The sequence below is a fragment of the Populus trichocarpa genome, chromosome 6 (assembly GCF_000002775.5).
Source record: "Populus trichocarpa isolate Nisqually-1 chromosome 6, P.trichocarpa_v4.1, whole genome shotgun sequence".
In the NCBI taxonomy this organism is placed as follows: domain Eukaryota; kingdom Viridiplantae; phylum Streptophyta; class Magnoliopsida; order Malpighiales; family Salicaceae; genus Populus; species Populus trichocarpa.
This window is the reverse complement of record NC_037290.2, coordinates 9,705,032-9,725,576: the sequence shown is the minus strand read 5'-3', so window position 1 is coordinate 9,725,576 and position 20,545 is coordinate 9,705,032. Positions and strand designations below refer to the sequence as shown.

At 34.8% G+C, this 20,545-nt stretch overlaps 3 protein-coding genes across 5 annotated transcripts; all 3 read left to right on the top strand.

The window, feature by feature from the left end:
- Nucleotides 1-407: 407 nt before the first annotated feature.
- Nucleotides 408-4,600, top strand: LOC18100135 (serine/threonine protein phosphatase 2A 57 kDa regulatory subunit B' beta isoform). 3 transcript variants are annotated; one of them, XM_024604204.2, is made up of 3 exons: nucleotides 408-669; nucleotides 886-2,068; nucleotides 4,050-4,600. In XM_024604204.2, exons 2-3 carry the CDS (start codon nucleotides 920-922, stop codon nucleotides 4,371-4,373), a joined length of 1,473 nt encoding a protein of 490 aa, XP_024459972.2. In that variant the 5' UTR covers nucleotides 408-669; nucleotides 886-919; the 3' UTR covers nucleotides 4,374-4,600. The 3 variants fall into 3 exon arrangements, with proteins under 3 accessions (XP_024459972.2, XP_024459971.2, XP_052309754.1); XM_024604203.2 differs by having other exon boundaries at nucleotides 408-686; XM_052453794.1 differs by having other exon boundaries at nucleotides 408-2,068.
- A 5,378-nt stretch (nucleotides 4,601-9,978) lies between these two features.
- LOC18100134 (uncharacterized) lies at nucleotides 9,979-13,839 on the top strand. Its single transcript, XM_006381322.3, has 3 exons — nucleotides 9,979-10,476; nucleotides 11,080-11,148; nucleotides 13,267-13,839. Exons 1-3 carry the CDS (start codon nucleotides 10,216-10,218, stop codon nucleotides 13,315-13,317), a joined length of 381 nt encoding a protein of 126 aa, XP_006381384.2. The 5' UTR covers nucleotides 9,979-10,215; the 3' UTR covers nucleotides 13,318-13,839.
- A 20-nt stretch (nucleotides 13,840-13,859) lies between these two features.
- On the top strand, nucleotides 13,860-15,880 carry LOC18100133 (transcription factor MYB27). Its single transcript, XM_024604403.2, has 6 exons — nucleotides 13,860-14,008; nucleotides 14,341-14,590; nucleotides 14,683-14,814; nucleotides 14,896-15,025; nucleotides 15,120-15,220; nucleotides 15,332-15,880. Exons 2-6 carry the CDS (start codon nucleotides 14,581-14,583, stop codon nucleotides 15,682-15,684), a joined length of 726 nt encoding a protein of 241 aa, XP_024460171.2. The 5' UTR covers nucleotides 13,860-14,008; nucleotides 14,341-14,580; the 3' UTR covers nucleotides 15,685-15,880.
- Nucleotides 15,881-20,545: the final 4,665 nt, after the last annotated feature.

The window sequence follows — 20,545 nt, the reverse complement described above, 5'->3', positions numbered from 1 at the left end:
GTTTTTTTTTTTTTTTAAATGAATATTTTTATGTTTTTATATTATTTTAATATAATGTCAAATTTTTTTAAAAAAAATATGAATTTTTAAATAAAAAATACTTTAAAAAACAACTATTATTACACTGTTAAATATCATTTACATTATTATATGCTATGTTTGATACCATTTTAAATGGATCAAAATTTATTAATCATACCTAAAATTGAAAACCTTTAGTGTAATAATGTTTTTTAAAATAAAACAGTAGTTGCTCCATACCTGACTCAGTCAACCCTTGGCTTATAAGCCACGTTTATAACAACCGACTACACTGCTCTTGTCCCCTTTTATATATATATATATATATATATATATATATATATATATATATAACAGAGATAAAGAGGTTTCCTTTTTATTAATTAGTTGCCAAATAATATGTAATAAAATCCGTTCATACTGATACTATGATAGTATGATTCTTTCGTCACTTCTTTAATTTTATTTCGTTTTCTTAATTATCCTCTACTGTCTTCACACACTCTTCCTCTCTCTTCTTGACATATCTCTCTGTCTCGCTGTCTCTCTATCGGATCAATCGCCTCCGTCCGATGAACTGACCAGCATTTCATCCATCAGTTCAAATGACTCCTCTTTAGGTTTCGCCTCCGGTCAAATCTCTCTACGGTTCGTTTCTCAATCCGGTACAATTCATTTCAAATCCCTAGCTCAGATACAATTAATCCTCTTTTTTTGCTTGTTGCTTAAATGATTTTTAATGACTGGATCAAACATTTGATTCACTCTTATGGGTTATTATTCCCTGTTCACTGATCCATCAAAATTTTGAATCACCACCGCCTGGTTGTTCCACCCTAATTAATCAATCGCAATTTTTTTTAGGGTTAGGGTCTGTTGCTGTTATTTGAATTGACTAATGTTGAGGAAAATCATGAAAGGAGGGCATCGGAAGCCCTCTAAATCAGACGATAATGATTTCGGGTTCGGGCCACCACCGAACTCCGGGTCTGGTCCCGCAAACAATGTGGTGGTTAACCATTCGTCCCGGGCTGCTCCTGGCCCTCCAAGCCCACGCTATGGGCCTACAGTCATTACTCCGCCGCCAATGAACACGGTGGAGCCTCTCCCTTTCTTCCGGGATGTGCCGGTTTCTGAACGTCCGAACCTGTTCTTACGGAAACTCCAGCTATGCTGCTTCCATTTTGACTTTACAGATACCTTAAAATCGATGCGAGAGAAGGAAATCAAGAGGCAAACTTTATTGGAGCTTGTGGATTTTATTCAATCGGGTTCGGGAAAGATTACTGAGAATTGTCAAGAGGAAATGATAAAAATGGTTTCAGTGAATATATTCCGGTGCTTGCCTCCGCATGAAAATACAGGGCAAGAACCCACTGATCCTGAAGAGGAGGAGCCTTATTTGGAACCATCTTGGCCTCATTTGCAGCTTGTTTATGAGCTTCTTTTAAGATATGTTGTGATGTCCGATACAGACACCAAGGTTGCCAAGAGGTATGTTGATCATTCGTTTGTGTTGAAGTTGCTTGATTTGTTTGATTCTGAGGATCCGCGAGAGAGGGAGTATTTGAAGACTATTCTTCATAGGATTTATGGCAAGTTTATGGTGCATCGTCCTTTTATTAGGAAGGCTATAAATAATATTTTCTATCGGTTTATCTACGAGACTGAGAGGCACAGTGGGATTGGGGAACTGTTGGAGATTCTAGGGAGTATTATAAATGGGTTTGCGCTGCCAATGAAAGAGGAACATAAGTTGTTCCTTGTAAGGGCGCTTATACCATTGCATAAACCAAAGCAGATATCTGTGTACCACCACCAGCTGTCATATTGCATCATTCAATTTGTTGAAAAGGATTACAAGCTGGCTGATACGGTTATTAGGGGTTTCTTGAAGTATTGGCCAGTGACTAATTGTCAAAAGGAAGTTCTCTTCCTTGGAGAACTTGAAGAAGTGCTGGAGGCAACACAGTCTGCAGAGTTTCAGCGTTGTATGGTCCCTCTTTTCAGACAGATTGCACGTTGCCTTACCAGCTCCCATTTTCAGGTTTGTGATTGTTACAACTTGCTAAGCTCGTAAACTTTATTTGTTATAAATTTTGATAAGTTAGTACAAACGTGCCTTTGGATGTGTTTCCAAATGGTAAATGTGCATTTGTTTCCAAGAGAGCAATTCATTGGTTGTTTGAGATAAATGGTTTTTTTTATGATGTATCTATTGCTTGTTCTGTGTGTATGATGAACTTTTATTCTTATTCTTTTTTATTTATATTTTTTGTTTCTTTCTGCGTGCAAAATTCCTCTCCTTGCTACATTTTCACTTTCGCATTATACATATAATTTGTACCCTTGTCAGTCATAACATTTGCTGGTCTTTGGTGAATCAGTATTATACCTAGATTTACTGGCAATCCACTTTGTTGGCTACTGCTTTTCCCCATATAGAAACTTGATCATGGACCCGCCATTGTCTTATTATTTTTATGTCGCTAGTGAGGTGTTTAATGTTAGTAATATTACTTACATTCTATTTGAAAGGACAAATCAGAAGCTTTTACCTTTTATTTTCCATGGGAAACTTTCTTCTTCATTTTATCTAATGGCTGTGGTATTCTTTGCCCATGTGTGTTCTTCTTACTGTCCATGAATTATTTGCAACTGTTCTAAACTCCAGTTGCCTTTCATGATCATACTAGGTTTATCCCTTTCTTGTTTCCCTTGCAATCATGGAGAAAGTAGACTTGACAATTTTATTTATTTAATTTTAAAAAAGGAAATATGTGGGTTAATGTGATTACTAACTGTACCCATGTGGTTGCGTGTTGTTGTTCCTGTTTCTTCTGAACTGAATTGGATCAAAAGCTAGTTCTGTTGTAAGGTCATCAACTGCAGTTTTAAAGTTCTTATTCTTCCATCTCAGCACTGGCTCTTAGTGTGTTTCTGAAATCTGAGTTGCAAAAATCATTTTTGTCATGTATTCTCTTGCAGTGAATGCTGCTTGATGCTTATGACTGTTGTCCATTTTTGTCTCTTCTTGCTTACAAGATTTCCACCTTCGATCTGCTAGCCATGATTAATGAAAGTGAAAACCAAAAAAGTTTTATTTTGGAGCTGCTATCTTCCCACTCTCAACTTTTCGTTTCAATTTTTTTTTTTTGAAAGCTTCTCGTTTGTAGAAGTTTTAGGTCAGTTCTAGTGTTTCTTGAGAATTTGCTGAGTCACGAGTTATTGCTTCACCATAATTGTATTTTAAGATCCTGTGTGTTCAAGATATATTATTCTTTGGGATTAATTCTTCATGAAGTCAATCGATGGTGGTTGTTGATTTGTAGCTATGGTGTTTCCCTGATGGGAGCGCACAGGGTTGCTTCTTAATTTCCTTTGATATCCTGTTTCTTTTTCTGTCTGAATTCACTTTTTCATTGTTCTTGTGTTCATTTTCAGAATTTTCTTTTAGCCAAAAAACAAAAATAGTTTGTCAATAAAAGCAAAAAAAAAAAGTTAGTTTGCCAAAATTTATTGTTTTTAATTTCCAAATTACACATGGGATTTGATATTTAAACCAATGTTTGGTTGTTGTATTTTAGTGGTGAAATCATTCACTTGGACTCTTTAAAGGTTCCAGATAATTAGCAAGGGTGATTGCACCTGCTGATTCAGTAATGCATATTTGTATATTGCTGCTGGAAATTTGGTTTGTGGTTGAGAACCATTTACCCAGTTTCATTTTTTTTAAAAAAAAAAAGTGTAAAATCAAAGTTATGTGGTGGATGCATGAGACTAAACCTCAACTTTCATGTTGTCAAGGATTCTTTGAGCTGTACTGCAATTGACCTTGTTGCCATAAGATTTGTTCCCATCTATTTGGCTTGCCTTCTTTCTTTTTCCAGATGGCCTTCTGTAATTGTTGAGAAGCCTGTCAGATACTCTCCACACATGTACTTGACATTGATTTTAGTCACTTTATTGGAATAGCAATAGCGTATTTTATTTTAGAAGTCTTTGCTCAGGTAAATTTCTGTTGGCAGGTTGCTGAACGAGCTCTTTTTTTGTGGAATAATGAGCACATAGTGGATTTAATTGCCCAGAATCGAACTGTCGTATTACCAATTATATTTGAGGCGTTGGAAAAGAATATCCAGAGTCACTGGAACCAGGCAGTTCATGGACTATCTGTTAATATTCGGAAAATGTTCTTAGACATGGATACGGAGTTATTTGAAGTGTGTCAGAGGCAGTATGCAGAGAAAGAGTCTAGGGCCAGAGATGTGGAAGAGCAGCGAGAATTGACATGGAAGAGACTGGCTGATGTGGCAGCACAGAGAGGGGGGGAGGATATGATCACTGTTTAACTGATTTCTCTGGGTCAGACGGTCATGGTCCATGCGAAAAATGGATGGATGGCAGGCGAGGGAAGTGCTCGAGGATATTATTCTTTTTCTAATTTTTTTTTCTATCTTATTTTTTTTCATCTCGATCCAATCATTAAAAATGTCAGAAAAATCAGCCATAGTTGTAATTTAAAATGTATGGAATTTGTTAGCAATATGCTGCGCGCATGAAGAATGATTTGTGATCATCTCTTTTGATTTTTTTGCCCCCTTTTTGTGAAAGAATCTGCTTGTCATAAAAGGTTGGTAGGGAATCTCTTTTTCAGGTGAACTATTTAGGAGTAGGTATTCGAGTGAGATGGTCTTGCACAGCGGAACGCCTAGCTTTGTGAATTGTGATGATACCCCGTGCAGGAACTACTGCATCGAATACACTAATACTAATTTATATTTTATTTAGTGGCGTTAAAAAAGAGGGTTGGTAACTTGGTTTTGAGTTCTGTTCTTGCTGTGTTAAGCAAATAATGGATGAAGGGATGAAAACTGTATCAGTGTATGCCCTGGCAGTGGTGTGGACAAGTGTTTTTTACCCCTCTTTTCAAGCTGGGAGAAAAACTTTCATTCTTGGAGCATTGTTTATAAAATGTAAATGTTTTTGAATAAATTTGAAAATTTATTTATTTATTTTAATTTTTTTTTTGTGTTTTTAGATTATTTTAATGTATTGATATTAAAAATAATTTTTAAAAAATAAAAAATATTATTTTGATATATTTTTGAATAAAAAACACTTTGAAAAACAATCATTAAAATATTCTTAAACACTTTTTTAATTTGTCATGATTTTGTTTATTCGTCCTATTAAACCTAGGATATTTAGGGATTGTTTGGCGAATTAAAGTTTTGTTATTTTTTAAAATTATTTTTTTTGTTTGTATTTTGTTAATATTAAAAATAAAATTTAAAAAATATTACTTTAATATATTTTTAAACAAAATAATATTTTAAAAAATAATATCAAATAGCAGCCCTGGATTTTATTTTATTTTTCGTTTTGCTTTCAGAGTTTTAAACGTAAGGACACATGACATGACACCATAAAATGAGTCTGAAGAGGGTAGGAGCATGTATTCGGCCTAATCAGTACGTGAAAGAAGAATATTTTTTAATCAGTTTACAGTATTTTTAACACATCTCAACGGGCGTAATTAATCCGAAGTGAGCGCCATTCCGTAAGGGTGAATCAGGACAGTCATGAAAATCACCGATCCTGTGGGAGAACCCTTTGAAAAATGGCAAGAGCACTGAGGAGAACGATGGCAGTTTTGTGTGCAAAGCTAGGGAAAGAGGGGTCCGCTACAACACAGCAACTTTATAACCTCGAGAGAGAGTCAATCCATATAGATATATAGCAACCATCCATATCCCATTCCAATCTGGACTCTATTCTTCCTTTCTTTTTCTTTTTTTCGACGCCGCGTATTCTTGTTCTGATAAGTAAGAAATTACCTTCAAGCTAGGACACATTGAAGAGCATGTGTAAAGCATAGGGCTTGTTTGCATTTGAATGAGTAAGCGATGCCATTGAATCAGTTCTTAGAGGAGGAATTACACCATTGTTATCGGAATCTGTGTACAAGCTGCTATCGATTAGGCGTCGAGACGCTTTTCACACGTCTTTTCGAAGAAGCTGTGATTGGTGCGGTTTTATGAGAGCATAGTAATGGAGAAGGTAATAGCCGAAATAGGATTCAGAGCTGGCTAGATTTGACACAGGTTTGCCGTAATGCTAAAACTATGGCGAATGCATCTATCGTCATTAACATCTTCTTCTTATGATGCTTCCCATGGTAGCTAGGCTGACGTCCTGCAGGTGGCTTAGCATGGACACTAGGAAAAGGCTTGCTACTCTTTGTCGGAAGGGCTGGGCTACTAGATGGGAACAATCCCACACCTGGACCAGGCGTGAAGCGATGAGATCATGAGACGATTTTTGTCTCTTAATTTACAGGGTTAGATTCTCTAGAACCATAACGATAGATTGATTGATTGACTGTTGTGTGAGGAGATTGATATGACTTGCTACCGTACTTCACCTAGTAACGAGACTGGATTCTATAAAGCTTAAAAGGGAGTACCCCCTAGGGAGATAGGAATCGATTGAAGTGCATATTGGTTCAGAAATACGACAGTATACCAACCATTCCATCAAAATCCAACAAGAAGAAAATTCAGTAACAAAATTCTATAAATTTAACAACATAAAATAAAATTAGATAGAGTTTTTTTAATTTAAAAATTATACTTAAAATTTTATCCGGTTTAAAAATACTCACAAAAAATCATCATAACTAAACACAACAAATTTTCACATTTTATAATTACATATAGTCTTAGAAATGTAAATAAACATACACACACACACAAAATATGAAATATTTAAATAATATACGTTATAGCAATCGAAATCCTAAAATATATTAATATAGCTTATTTATCTAACTACGTCTACATTATCTACTAGATTGTTCGAGCTCATCAATAGCACGACTACATTTTACTCTTACTCCTGCTTGAGTGACCTCATCCTCCGCCACCATATCCTCTAGAGTCAAACTCTCTCCGAAGTTATTAAGTTCATTGCGGCAAACATTGAACCACTAAGATGCATAGGCATATCCTCTGTGTTCTTCATCATTATTACAAAGCACAACTATGGCCTCCCGACCCTCTCATGGAAACAAGCCAATCTAATATTAATAAAATATTATTGTGAAATTAAAAGACCAATAAATAAAATAAACTCTTTAACATATATTAATTCTAAAAAGATTTGATTACTTATAATATTTTGAATATGTTGAACATGCTGCTCGTATTACATGTATGTAGGTGGAGGAACCTACTCGGGATCCGGTGTAATGACCCGACATGTGATACTCATATACCAAATTAGATATTCCTTCTCTGTAATCACAAGATGCATCTATGTAAATATTTCATTCCTCTATGCATCTCACTATGATATATAAGCTTCATGACGGCTTAGCCAATCGTAATTAATATTTCTACCTTGATAATTTATGGCATGCAATGCATCACTTGTATTGATTTTGACCGGAATGTGCTATTTGTAGTCGAATTATCGCATTACCAGATCAAGGCAATGTAGCCCAACCATCTCAAAAAAAAAAAACAATAGGACCACCAATGTTCATATATTCATCCCGCGAGTGCAGATAATTGAAGCAATTGCCAGTCTTTAATATTCATAAGAAGTCCACATAATCTGTAAAAGATAAATTTCTTAAATATTAAACAACAATAATTTGGTAAAGTTAAGTTTTTTCTTTAATAAATGGTTCAAAAAATACCTAAATAGACTACTACTTATTCATAAGGCGTCCACATTACAAAATAAGTTTCTTAAATATTAAACAACAATGATTTGGTGAAGTTAAGTTTTTTCTTTAACAAATGGTTCAAAAAAAATCTGGATTGGCTAATAAGTATCTAGCTTATTCCGATAAAATAATAACACATGTGTTAAATTATTATCAAATACTCTACTAACACACCATCTAACATTATAAATATGTCAGTTTAATTGTATTTTTAAAGTTACAATTAAACAACATAAATGCATATAATTGCAAAATAACATTGCAATACATGCATCATAGGGGGAGCTAAAGTGTAGTTTGGACAGTCATAAGTGGCAATCTAGGTATTTAGAACCGACCCACATGAAGATGCTTCCAAGGCTATAATTGTTATTAAATAAAAAAATGAGTTATTTATTTTGTGTTAACAACAAATATTTAAAATTTAAATAATTATTTTAAATTCTTTGATTCATACATATAAAAGTAGCAAACATCCCTCAACCTATTTGGCTCCCTTTCATGCATGCAAGACATTAATGTATGTACAAGTATGCCAATAGAACAAATTCCCAGTTATAGGTAGGAATGACATTAAAATAATTCAGAAGCGTTATATAAATTAAAATCATATATCTCTCCGTGAAAGTCTGTAAATAATAATACACTGTCAAATAGATGCAATATATATGACCTAGCATACCTACATAACACATTAAAATTATCATACAAATTCACATGTACTTAACAAATAATCAACACATTCAAATTATAATTTAATAGATATCTCTGCAAGACCTCGTCGTTATAATCATCTAGTAGTGTGGTAAATATCTTATTAATTATTCCATTTAAGACGCATGTCACCCTCTTCAATTTTTAGTAGGAGAGGGTGCCACTCTAAATACATGCTTACACAATGCAATTTGATTATGCACGCTAGTAGATGTGACTACTTGTCCATCAATAGGAAGTTCAAACAAAATTGCAATGTCCTATAGTATCGGTGTCATCTCCCCATGCCTAAGATGGAATGTGTGTATCTCACGTATCCATTGCTCAATTAGTGCATGGATCAAGTCGTGATCAAATTTGATGGCTCACATTGTTCTTCACATTCGGGTCCTTCAAGAGTGCGACTGAGCTTCCAATTTTGCACCCAAATTCCTTTAACTTATCTTTGCTAATCAAATTGTTGCTCCTTTTTCATTTTTTATTTTTTAAAAAGAAAAGGAATGATTTTTTTTTGGGAAACCCAACATTGGATTATGACACCCCATATATAAAGAAAAATCTGCAGAAATTTTGACAAAAACTTCAGTAGAGGATATATCAATCTTAAATGATTAACAACAATTGAAACATGACTTGTTGAGATAAAAAAAAATTACTGTTTTTTATAAATCAATCTTGAATGTTTATTGTGAAAATATATTAAAAGCAGGGTACATGAACCATCTCAACCCGATGATTTTCATAGCCCAAACTTCAAACTAATCGGGTGAGAGTTATCATGACATGACCAAATCAATTTGATTAGTCAAAAGCAACCAAGATGACTAATGAAAAGTGGCTTGGCTTTAAAAAAAAAAGAATCAACATGGCATATTTTTTGTTTAATTTTGAGGCAAAAACATATAAAAGCACCCTTAGCCAACCTGCGTTGAGCTAAATCATAATTTGGATCGTGGGCACGATCAGAATACTTAGTCAACTATCATTTTCTTTCTCATTCCCTTTATGTCTCCCCGATTGTGCCTTCAATTATCCTTACATTGGATTGTATTTGAGTCTAAATTGAAAATTTATTAGATAATTAGAGACTTAATAGAAAGAAAAGGGTTTGGATCCAAGGGGGATGAAATTTAGGACTCAAGATACAATCAAGGACCAAAATCAACGAAGGGAGAAAAAAAAAAAAAAACAGGCTTGTGAGCCCTGTCGCATTTCATAGCGTGTGGGTCTCCAAAAATGGTTTTTCTTGGTGTTCTTGGAAGCATCTTGGTAGCGGTGTTAGTACAGGTGGGCACTTGATGGCTAGGTTTTGCTACGGTGGTGTTGAGGAATGATTTTTGGTTTCTCTTGATAAGCCTATTAAATTTGCATTCAATCAGTTTTTCCTTATAATTTTTTCAGATATGTTCACTAGAACGAAAAATAGATTTTTTTTTGTTTCCTTTATTTTTTTTAAAAAAAAAAAAGAAAGAAAAAACAAGCCACAAAATTTAATAACTTGAAAAACAAGATTATTGTTTTTTATGTCTAAACCAATTTCATTTTATCTGGCCATTGCACCCACCTCCCTTCCCCCCATCTCATCTCATCTAACCTCATCTATCCATCTATGAAGCCTATCTTCCCTTCCTAACCTTACGTTTGCTTCTTCCTTGGCATAGTAATCTCCTCCTCTTTCAATATCTTGCATTTATTCAATCATCAGTTAAAAAAACCCTAATTGGAAGTGCAAGTATTAGAGAGTTATGTCAAAAAAAGGAGGAACAACCCCTGGGCTTCAAAAGGATGTCCCATGGAGAGTATCAACTTCAAAACCCATTCCCAAAATTCACCACTCTCCTATTCTCCGCGTCTCTCAAAACCCATTTTGCGATTATGCCCTCTCTGTCATGAAGCACCCTAATCCCATTGGAACTGGCTTAGCTACTGAAGCGCTTGTGGAAGCTGCTGGTCCTGATTGTATCGTCCCTGGCCAGATTACACCCTTTCGTGTACTTGGTCTTAAGGTCTTCTTCTTCCTTTTCATTGATTTTAATGTTTTTAATCTCATGTTCTTTCTTTCCTTTTCGTTCATTAGCTCTTACTTCTCCTGGTATTTTTCTAGAACCTACTGTTCTTATTCAACTAATTGTTTTCTCAACATATAGAAGTGTGACTTGACGACAATCCTTTTGTTAAGCTTTCATGTAATTGGAACTAATAGTTTTTGGTCCGAACTCTGGACTAATAGGTTAACTAACGAGGTTAAATTACCTAGAGCTTTTAATGGTGACGAGTGAGCAGGTAGCGATTCCAATTTCGAATTGTGATTCATATAATTGAATTGGAATAATCTAGGATTTTTCAGGTTTATACGATTGACTTGGGCCTTTTATCATGTATTGGAGGAACTTCTCTTATGTTGGAGTCATGCTCTGTGTCGCAGCTTATTTGCATAAAGCAATATTAAATATTCCATTCCAAAAAAAAAAAAAAGAGAAAGTTCGAAACAATTAGCTAACAGAACTTATTTCTGCAATTTTTTACTGTCTACTGCTTGAAAGTTCTCGGAGTTATTTTTCATAATTACCTGTTTAATTTATTGGTTTTTTTTTCTTTCCCTTTAACAGGTTTGGCCTATTGAGTTTGACTTGAAGTTTATGGAACCTGTTGGACGAGAACTTAAGTTACTTGGAAAGGTAACTGTAAATCTCAGCATAACTTTGTTCTAGTAATCGTGTTAATGATATTCGAATATAGTGATGTTTTTGGAGTTGAAACAGCTATGCCCATACATGGACCATCGTGTTTTTTGCATGTTCAATTAGGTTTAGGTTTTGCTGAAAGGGTCTCACATCTTGCAATTCCAACAATTAAATCCTTAAATTGTCAGAACTACCCTGGTTATTTTTATTTAACCTTTCTTGGGATCTGCCATGCCCTTAGGCCTTGTTTTAGACGATGTTTGGCGCTACAGTTGAACCGCAGTTTTGCAATTTAATTTTTTTTTTTTTGCTTTAAATTATTATTTTTTGTGTTTTTTTGGATTGTTTTGATATGATGATGTCAAAATAATTTTAAAAATGAAAAAAAAATTGTTTTAATGCATTTCCAAGCGAAAAGCATTTTGAAAAACAACCTCTATTACTGTCCCAAACACCCCTTAATCCTTGAATGCTATTCAAATTAATGAGAGGCTTGCACGTAGATTTAATCGAACCAATTTGGCATTATAATAGAACTGAACAGAAGAGGAAAAGTATGTTTTTTCTGATACATAAAGTGAAAATTGACTTAAAAGTAATATTAGAATATCTCTACTCGTATCAATTTCAATAGCCTCAAGAAATTCCTTCAGACGGGTCAATTCCACTTTCACAAACCGTGAGCATGAGGTGTGGTTCCTGAATCTCCAATCATCCAGTCAGCATTTGCCTGATTACTATGGTTCTGCAGATCTATTCTTTGCAACTAATTGACATTTCCATAAATACCAGTGGAGTTATGTATGAGAAATATACCTTGCATGGTAGTTGAGAAGTTGGAGAAGAACTGATCCCTGCTTTTTAATGTTTGATTCTGGTGGAACGGCTCAGTCTGTCCTTATATAATGGAGTGAGTCTCCAATATGTCCTTATATCCTGAATTGAGTCAATTTTATCCTTCTAAAATGACTAAGTTTCCAATCTATCATTTTTGTTAACTCTTTTTTGTTCAAATTAACTGAATCAATCATGCATTTAACTTAATATTATACTGAATGGCCATGAGCACCATGGACATGTCAGTTGTGTGCAAAGCATGTGACAAACATAATTTTTTTTTACAAAAGATTCACATTAGACAGAACCTCTCTCTCTCTCTGTCCCTCTCTCTCCCCGTTGATCTCTTCCTCCTCCATCAGGGTTGCCATTTTGGTATAATATTAAGTCGCCTGCATGATTGATTATCTTAATATGGACATAAAAGAACGGAATGTTAGATTGGAAACCCAGTTATTTTATTAGGATAAATTGACTCAATTAAGGATACAAGAATAGATTGGAAACTCACTCCATTAAATAAGGACATATTGAGCCATTTCCCCTTGATTCTGATTGGAAGGTTGGATGCTATCGAAAGTGAGATTAACATTCGAGTGTATGAATGAGTCTCAATTAGAGTTCTTGTATAAATTTCTACTGATGATTTTGTCTATTACAAAACAATAGATCCATTTGAAACGTTTCAGAGACAAGTGAACTATTAAATATACAGTTGTCAAAATGGAGGACTGTTAGTTGCACGTTTAGTCCAAATACCTGCCTATTAGTGGTCAAGTATTGTTTCTGTTTTTTGATAGTGGGGGCACTTAATGATTTGCCCTACTCATTGATATATCATTGACTAGAACAGGATATTTATGGTCATAAAGTATGATTTTCAAAGCGTGATACATAAGTCACATGCAGAGTAACAATTGTGTAGATTAGCTTGTCATGGATCCAGCATCTTGTGTTGTGGTTGATTTTGAGAAAGGAGATCATTATTTACCTGTGAATTCCTCTGGTAGAACATAGCAAAACTGTAAATCACATCTTCTGGAGTAGAAGACTAATACTGCCTAAAGGACTAGTTTCTTTTCATTTTTGTTTTTGCTTTACTATCTCAAAGATTTATTTTCAACAATCTAAGTTTATGTGGTGCCCATTTCAACAATTTTATTTTTTCCTTCAAGATTGTTAGGAAATGAATGAATAAAATATTGCATTCGTAAAACATGCATATCTATGCTTCTATCGAGCCTTATTTGGTGGTTAATGTTCTTGTCTATGTAGTTCATGGATGATGCTGTCAACCTGATGAACAAGTCATTTGTAGACCGCTAGTTGGTTGGTGTTTTTGGTTATTGCTGGCAGCTGCAGTTTGGGTTCGCCACTAGCAGAAGCCTAGCCAAGCAGAGTTGCTATAGATAAGATATCCTTTTATGTCATCTTCCTTGCCAATTTCTAGTTCTAATGACAATTTCAAGTCAGGAGTCGGACAGTTTTATGTTGGATGCTGACGAGGATTCTGTTTCTTCAATGTTCTTTTGACCCTACAGTTTTGTCCTGCTTGCGTTTTCTCTTAAAATTCAATGACATTGAAAATCGACAGCACTTGCTTAAATAGATGTGGTTTAAAAAAAGGTCTGGAGCATGTAGTTTTGATGTTTCTAATGCCTATGAGAAGGATTATTGTTGGTTTATGATGTACAATAATGTGATCATAGATAGCATCCAATTCAATTGATGCTATGAGCTACTTGTGGTCTTTAAGACGATGTTAAAATATTTTGGCGGTAGTATGGAAAATTGTAAGAGCAATAATGTTAAAGAAATAAGCATGAAGTGTGCGGTGCATCTTGGTTACTTCTCTGATTTATTTCTGTGAACTCTTCCTCAGCTCAATGTCCCAAGTGTTAAAATCTTGTTTTGTCATCACCAAACAACACGTTTTTAGCCCGAATGGAATTGTCCTTTACAAGACATGAGAAGAATGCTAGCGGGACTTAAAATTCTTTTGACCAAGATTTGTTAGGTATTTCATCTTATGGAATGTAGTTGTTATTTGTTTTAAATTGGTGGTAAAGAGAGATCCTGAGAATAATCTGCGTGGTCCTTGGGATAATCTTAGGAGCATGTTTTTCACATCAGTCTAGCATATTTGAAGAATTTATTCTTCTACTAGTTTAGGAATGCATATTATTTAATTATAGAATGGAGAGATTAGCAAATCATTAATCACAAAGTGTAACGCGATTTAATAAAGAACTTCGAAAAATAAAGGGTGCCTGTTTCTTGATTTTGAGAAAGGTATTTCTTAAGACATGCACTAAGATAATTTGGCTTCTTGCTGGTTTGTGATTCCAGCCAAGACCAGAGAGGAAAAATAATCCAAGAGCAGGGCTATTTGCACGTCCTACACAGCATGTAAATGCGAGTTTGAGTTCGGAAGTAAAGCCAAAAATGGTGATGCATAAAGGGATCAGAACTCCATCCATCTTCATGTCATTATTATTAAAACAGCCTAGGATGTCCAAATTAAAAACATTTTTCTTGGATTTCATTTAAGCCAATGGTGGTGTTACCACAAACTAGTGCTATCCACCTATGGTGCCATGTAAGATTTTCTGGTCACGCTCTCTTTTGCTTTTCCCCTGCTATTTGCCACCTTGTTCGACATATAAGAATACGAAAACCTCTCTGAAGCAGTCATTACAATAATGGCTTGTCAAGGAGACAAATTGCGTAAAGGGTCTTGGCAGGAGGAGGAAGATGAGCGATTAACAGCTTCTGCAACTCTTTTAGGAGAACGAAAGTGGGACTCCATAGCAAGATTATCTGGTAGGATCCTTTGGAATGAACGCAAGAGATGATTTCTTCTTGATCTCTTTAATAAATTCCCTCTTATGTGTTCACTCGCAGGTCTGATGAGGAGCGGTAAGAGTTGCAGAATGAGGTGGCTGAACTACCTTCAACCCAATCTTAAGCGCGGTCATATAAGTGCTGAAGAAGAGCAGATTATTATTCAATTTCATGGGCAATGGGGTAACAAGTAATGTTCTTTCCTGTGCTAGTTCTGACAGTTCTAAGCTAATACAAGCAAATTCTTTGTACCCAAATTTTTCTCTAATTATATTCTCTTGCAGATGGGCAAGGATTGCTCGAAGGTTGCCCGGTAGAACTGACAATGAGATCAAGAACTACTGGAGAACTCATATGAGAAAGGAAATACAAACCGAAGAAGAAGGTACGGTGCAATTCTATTATTCCTCCTGTCATGGAAACTTATTTATTTGCCTTTTTGTGCTTTGGTAACAACCATTTACAAAGCTTAACTAACAACCTGTTTTCTGAACAGGAAATTTTCAGCCCAAAGTTTACAGTGCCAAACCAGAGTTGCTGTATCAAAATGGCGACAGTACTAGTGCCTGGAAATATAGCATCAGAGACTACAACTCTGTTGATGATAATATCGGACCCGCAGGCTCTTCCTTGGAACATTATGAGTTACCAAGCCTGACACACATGAACTCACCATATGAGACCAGGCAATATGATTGGATTCCAAAGTTGTCCAATGATCAGAGTCAAACAGAAGTTCATGGGGAGGGTAATGGTTTAGACTGGTGTTTCTGTGATCCAGCTTGGAACTCTGAAGATAGTGACATTAGCACATTGGTCTCTTTGGGTTCTCTCTGGGATATGAATTGAGCACACACTTGATAGTGACACTGACAGTTGAATCGCAAATATGCGAAAGCTTCAAACTGTTAAAAAGATGTGTTTTAGCCACGTTTGCTAAATACCAACTTGTACCAATATGATGCAACACTTGTTGCTCATGAACATATACATTTGTGTTGCTTTTACCATATCATGCTAAATCCACCGTACCTTATCTTTCCAAGACTCGTTTCTCTGTATTTCAAATTTAACACAACACAAGTCTAATACAAAACCTAAACAAGGTTTAAAGAATATTTAAGCTAAGAAAATACTCATTTTTCCTGTCATTTATACAAACATTATACCGATTTAAGTTTCAGAGTGTGTTTTTTTGCAAGTGTCATCAGGCCTCCTAAATCCTCCTAGTCTAGTTAGTTTTATTAGCCCATGAAAAGCGTCTCTAATCTTTCTATCTACGGAGGATATTTTCCAGCCTCGTCAGTTTACATACGTAAACCTTCTTTTAAGCACGAAATGGTGTTGTTGGTGAGAAAATGGTGTGGGAATAATCGTTCAGCACAATACTAATGAACTGCAGACTAGAAGATGCAGCAAGTAAATAAGTTTTGAAGTGTGCAAGGCGCAAAAGTTTCAAGGGTGCAAGGTTATGTCTATGACACGAACAAGGTTTCAACTTTCAAGCAAGCCAAAGCCGTTGCCTGTTCCTCAGAGGGACAAAGACAGTGAAGAACTGAAATCCCATAAGAAAGCAGGAGCGGAACTGAGTTGATAAATTGTACTGTTTAGTATCGAATGGACGATCATGCTCACAAGCACTTTGCGCACTATTTACTTATTCCTCGGAGAATGTTTTCCGAAAGTTTCCAGTAACCTAGACATAATTTTTATAGTATAGATCGCTGCCTCTCTATTCTCTGATACATAATCAAAGTCTAGGGCGGCGTCCAGCTGAGTTTTTTTGAAGAACAGGTGAACTTGGTTCATCAATGCATAGAAGCTTGAATGAACCAATTAAAACCATCTCTATTAATTAGTGTTTCACTGTTATTTTATAAAATGATCTAGCAGTTGCTATTTACTCTTACCTGCATCAGATATATTTTGTTATGCTGCAGAGGAGAGACAATTTGAAGGCAGAACAGTTTGCAGTTATAATTGATGACTTGAAGCTGTTTTTTATTCATGTAGAAAAGCCAGCAATGTAATATGCTCGTCATAATGTTCATGAGCCAAAAGCTGGTCAAGCGTGATAAAAAAGGAAAAAGATAATATTATCTATTTAATTTATTCAACTAGGTAATGAGAGAAAGAAGCTTAGGTGAACTGAACAAACTTTGGTTGATGTCACTTTGCTTTAAGGGAAAGATCACCCCTTCTTACCCTTTTCTAATCTCTGAGAAGGCTGAATTTACCTAGAAAACCTACCATGAAATACGTCATCTTCTTCGTATCTCTCTCTATCCTCTAATGATTTACTTAATAAATAGATTATCTTGCAATCACTATCAGATTTAATTTTATTGATGGAAATTTTTGTTGGTATTTACACTCATAGTCCATAAAAAAAAACTCTTGTTCATAATTTATAATTTGTCAGTAAGTCCGTCAGAAATAAATATACCAATGAATTTACAGACGGACAAAGCGCGCAAAAAACAATATACTCATTATATTCCGTCGGTATCTCCATTAGTAAATTTAACATATCACCGATAGAAAAACCGTATGTAATGTCATCATCGATTTTTATTTGTCTGTCGGTATATATTGCAGTACTAGAAATTCACTTAATATCAACGGCATTACCGACGAAATAATTCTGTCGGTAATTTATGGTCATAATTATCAACGACATATTTTCCGTCTGTAATTTCATCGGTATATACCGGTGGACTACTTCGGTCGGTATATACCGACGGAATTACAAACAGAATATGCAGAATTAAAAAAAAAAAAGTGGTTCGCTGACGTGGAAGTTTTTGCGGGTGATTTTACCGACGGAATCACCGAGGGATTCAAACTGGTAGCTCCATACAATGACGTGATCGATTCATCTTCAGAATTGCTAACGGAATCACCGAGGGATTCAAACCGGGATCTCCATACAGTGACGTGACTGATTCACCGTCAGAATGGCCGACAGAATCACCGACAGAAGTAGTCCGTCGGTGATTCCAACGGCAAAAGTTAATATATGACCACTTTGCCGACCCTCTCCTCCCCTATTTCTCCTTCTTCTTTCCCATCCCAACTTTCCCCTACTGCAAACAACCAGCCCCCCAAAAACAAATCTCCCTCTTCTCAGCACAAGTCATATTTCTTTAAGTTTTGTGGTCACAGTATCTGTGTTTTGATTTACCGAAGTTTTTTTTTTTGCACGCAATTTCCGTCTATAAAACTATCGGTAATATTTTTTTTACCGACAGCTTTAGCGACAGAATGCGGTGTTACCGATGAACGTTATGCCGACGGAAGTTTTCCATCAGCGATTTAGTCAGTAAAAAAATTACCGACGGAATATGTTCGTCGGTAAAACTGTGAAATCTGTAGTGTTGAGAGAATTTTTCAGCTATTTGTGTTTACTAATGAATACAGGGATAGAAAATTATGTTGGTAAAGGTCATTGTAATATACGGACAAAACAATTTTGACAATATTTCTAATTATATTAATTTTCTAATAGTGAATGAATATTAAGCCGGTAAAAAGCCACCATAAACAAATCTGTAGTCTCTATCGAGTTGCATCAATTTCATTATAATATCTTAGAACTAGATTTAGATATTAAATTTTTTTCTTATTCAATTTGGAGAATAATATTGAGTACAATATCCCACCTCACAAACAAGTTCTACAGTCTGAGAGTTCCCCTTTTCTGGTGGAGACAAGAATCTCCCTGAGTTATCCCCTCCTAACATCATATTTGGATTATATTTTAATATAATTAGATAAGATATGATATCTTAGTATATAACTGGGACCTCATTTATATTTTCTGCCTTTCTGGTTTGCCTCTTCCTCAAGTTGCTTCATTCTCTTTGCTTTTTAAGCAAGGAATACTCATTTGCCAAAATTCTCTTTGCTTAATACATGTAAATAATATTAATTCTTTAGCAAATTGTCTTTTCTCCATGCATAAGAACTCCTTTTGTTCTCAAGCTTGCTTCACATTTAGAAAAACTGTAATGCTCTTTTCATTGCAATATCTTGAGGGGTTAATTTGGTTGTGCGTGGCATTACAAATTCCCACTAGGAGGTATTTTTCTTGATGCAATCCGCATGCTCATTGTCATTATATGGCCAGTCTATTGCACGAAGACATTGAGAATAAAATAACTATATATGGACTTATCTAATGAGTTAATTTTTATCAATTAAGATTAGGATTAAAAAAAAAAACTAAAGGATATGAGGAAGACAAGGTTCACCGACACCCATTAGTAATCCACAATGTTTTCTTCTTCTTCTTCTTCTTTTCATTTTTATCCCTCAATTTATTTTTTGATTTTTTATTTGAAGTTACATTTATTTGGAATTGGGCTTAGTCGTTTGTTTTTGTTGCCTGACTTATGGGGTCTCAAGAAACAAATATCGCTTAGTTGATGCTCGATTTGGTAATATTAAATGATTTTTTATTGATATGAAACAATTGAAGCTATGAACAATAGATAAATATGCAGCCTCTTTTTTCTTTAAAGGATCAAGAATTGAATTGCATATGCAATGGAAAGATCAACACCATTTATTTTTTTGTCACTCATTTTTTTTTCAATTTGATCCTTTAAAATTGAGTTTACTTCGGATTGAACTTGACAATATTTTTTTTGTTTGCCTAAAATAGGGGTGTCACGATGTCAAGGAAAGCTTATGACGCGTGGTTGACACTCAATTTTGCAAAATAAAATTTAATTTTATTGATCTAAAATAATTAAAACTTGAGAGACCAACTTCTAAACTAATAAAAATTACAAGGGCTAGGGTCAACGAATAATGGCAAAGAGACTGGCAAGTGCATTGTACATTCTAGTGTGTGAAGGAAGATGTCGTGCTCTAGAAGCATGTGCCGCTTCCTCAAGTATCGTAACGTTACCATCATTGGTGACTCTAGAAGCATCTCAGTGAGGTCGTCCCAACAATGCGACACATGTATTTGATGGAGGTGCATGGATACTTATTTTTCATTTTCTTCTTCTCCTCTCTTTTCTCTCCCCTTGTTGGTTTCCACTCTCATTCTCTTCAAAATAGCAAGGGGTCCTGCCATTTTATTTTTATGTCAAACTTGATCCTCATTTTTTTATTACTATTTATTTTGTTTTGGATCTTTTTTTTAATTGATTTTTTTTCAATTTCATCCCTTATCATTAGGTTGATTGAGAATTGTACTTTGTGATTTTTTGTGTTTTCCTTCTATATGTAATCATGACCCGGTCCCAAATTTGGAAAGTTACCGCGGATTGACTTCGGTTATTTTTTTAAATTGATTTTTTTATTTCATCCTTTAACATTGAGGTATTTGGGCATTGAACTTAATGATTTATTTTTTGTTATATGAGTTCATCACGGTTTCATGACTTAGATCGTGGGTTTGGTGGGTTAACTCGGGTTGACTCAGTTTTTTTAATTGGGTTTTTTTTTTTTAGTTTTGCCCTTCAACATTGAGTTGATTTGAAAATTAAGCTTTGAAATGTTTTTCAATTTGCTTTCTACATGGATATCTATATTAACTTGGTTCAATCAAGTTATAATTTTAGGTTTTTTTAATTCTTTTTGTTTTCAATTTTAACATTCAACATTTAGATTTTTGTTGTTTTTAAATTGTTTTTTTTTTCATTAACAATGTTGTCTAGTATGTCATCATCTCAGTATTTAAAAAAAAAATATGTTC

Bases quoted from the DNA above. Each gene is read 5' to 3' on its own strand.
- LOC18100135 (XM_024604204.2), top strand. From the start codon at position 920: ATGTTGAGGAAAATCATGAAAGGAGGGCATCGGAAGCCCTCTAAATCA. The intron at 2,069-4,049 runs GTTTGTGATTGT...TTCTGTTGGCAG, and splicing joins TTACCAGCTCCCATTTTCAG to GTTGCTGAACGAGCTCTTTT.
- LOC18100134 (XM_006381322.3), top strand. From the start codon at position 10,216: ATGTCAAAAAAAGGAGGAACAACCCCTGGGCTTCAAAAGGATGTCCCA. The intron at 10,477-11,079 runs GTCTTCTTCTTC...TCCCTTTAACAG, and splicing joins TTCGTGTACTTGGTCTTAAG to GTTTGGCCTATTGAGTTTGA. The intron at 11,149-13,266 runs GTAACTGTAAAT...TTGTCTATGTAG, and splicing joins AACTTAAGTTACTTGGAAAG to TTCATGGATGATGCTGTCAA.
- LOC18100133 (XM_024604403.2), top strand. The intron at 14,815-14,895 runs GTAGGATCCTTT...GTTCACTCGCAG, and splicing joins CTCCATAGCAAGATTATCTG to GTCTGATGAGGAGCGGTAAG. The intron at 15,221-15,331 runs GTACGGTGCAAT...TTTTCTGAACAG, and splicing joins AATACAAACCGAAGAAGAAG to GAAATTTTCAGCCCAAAGTT.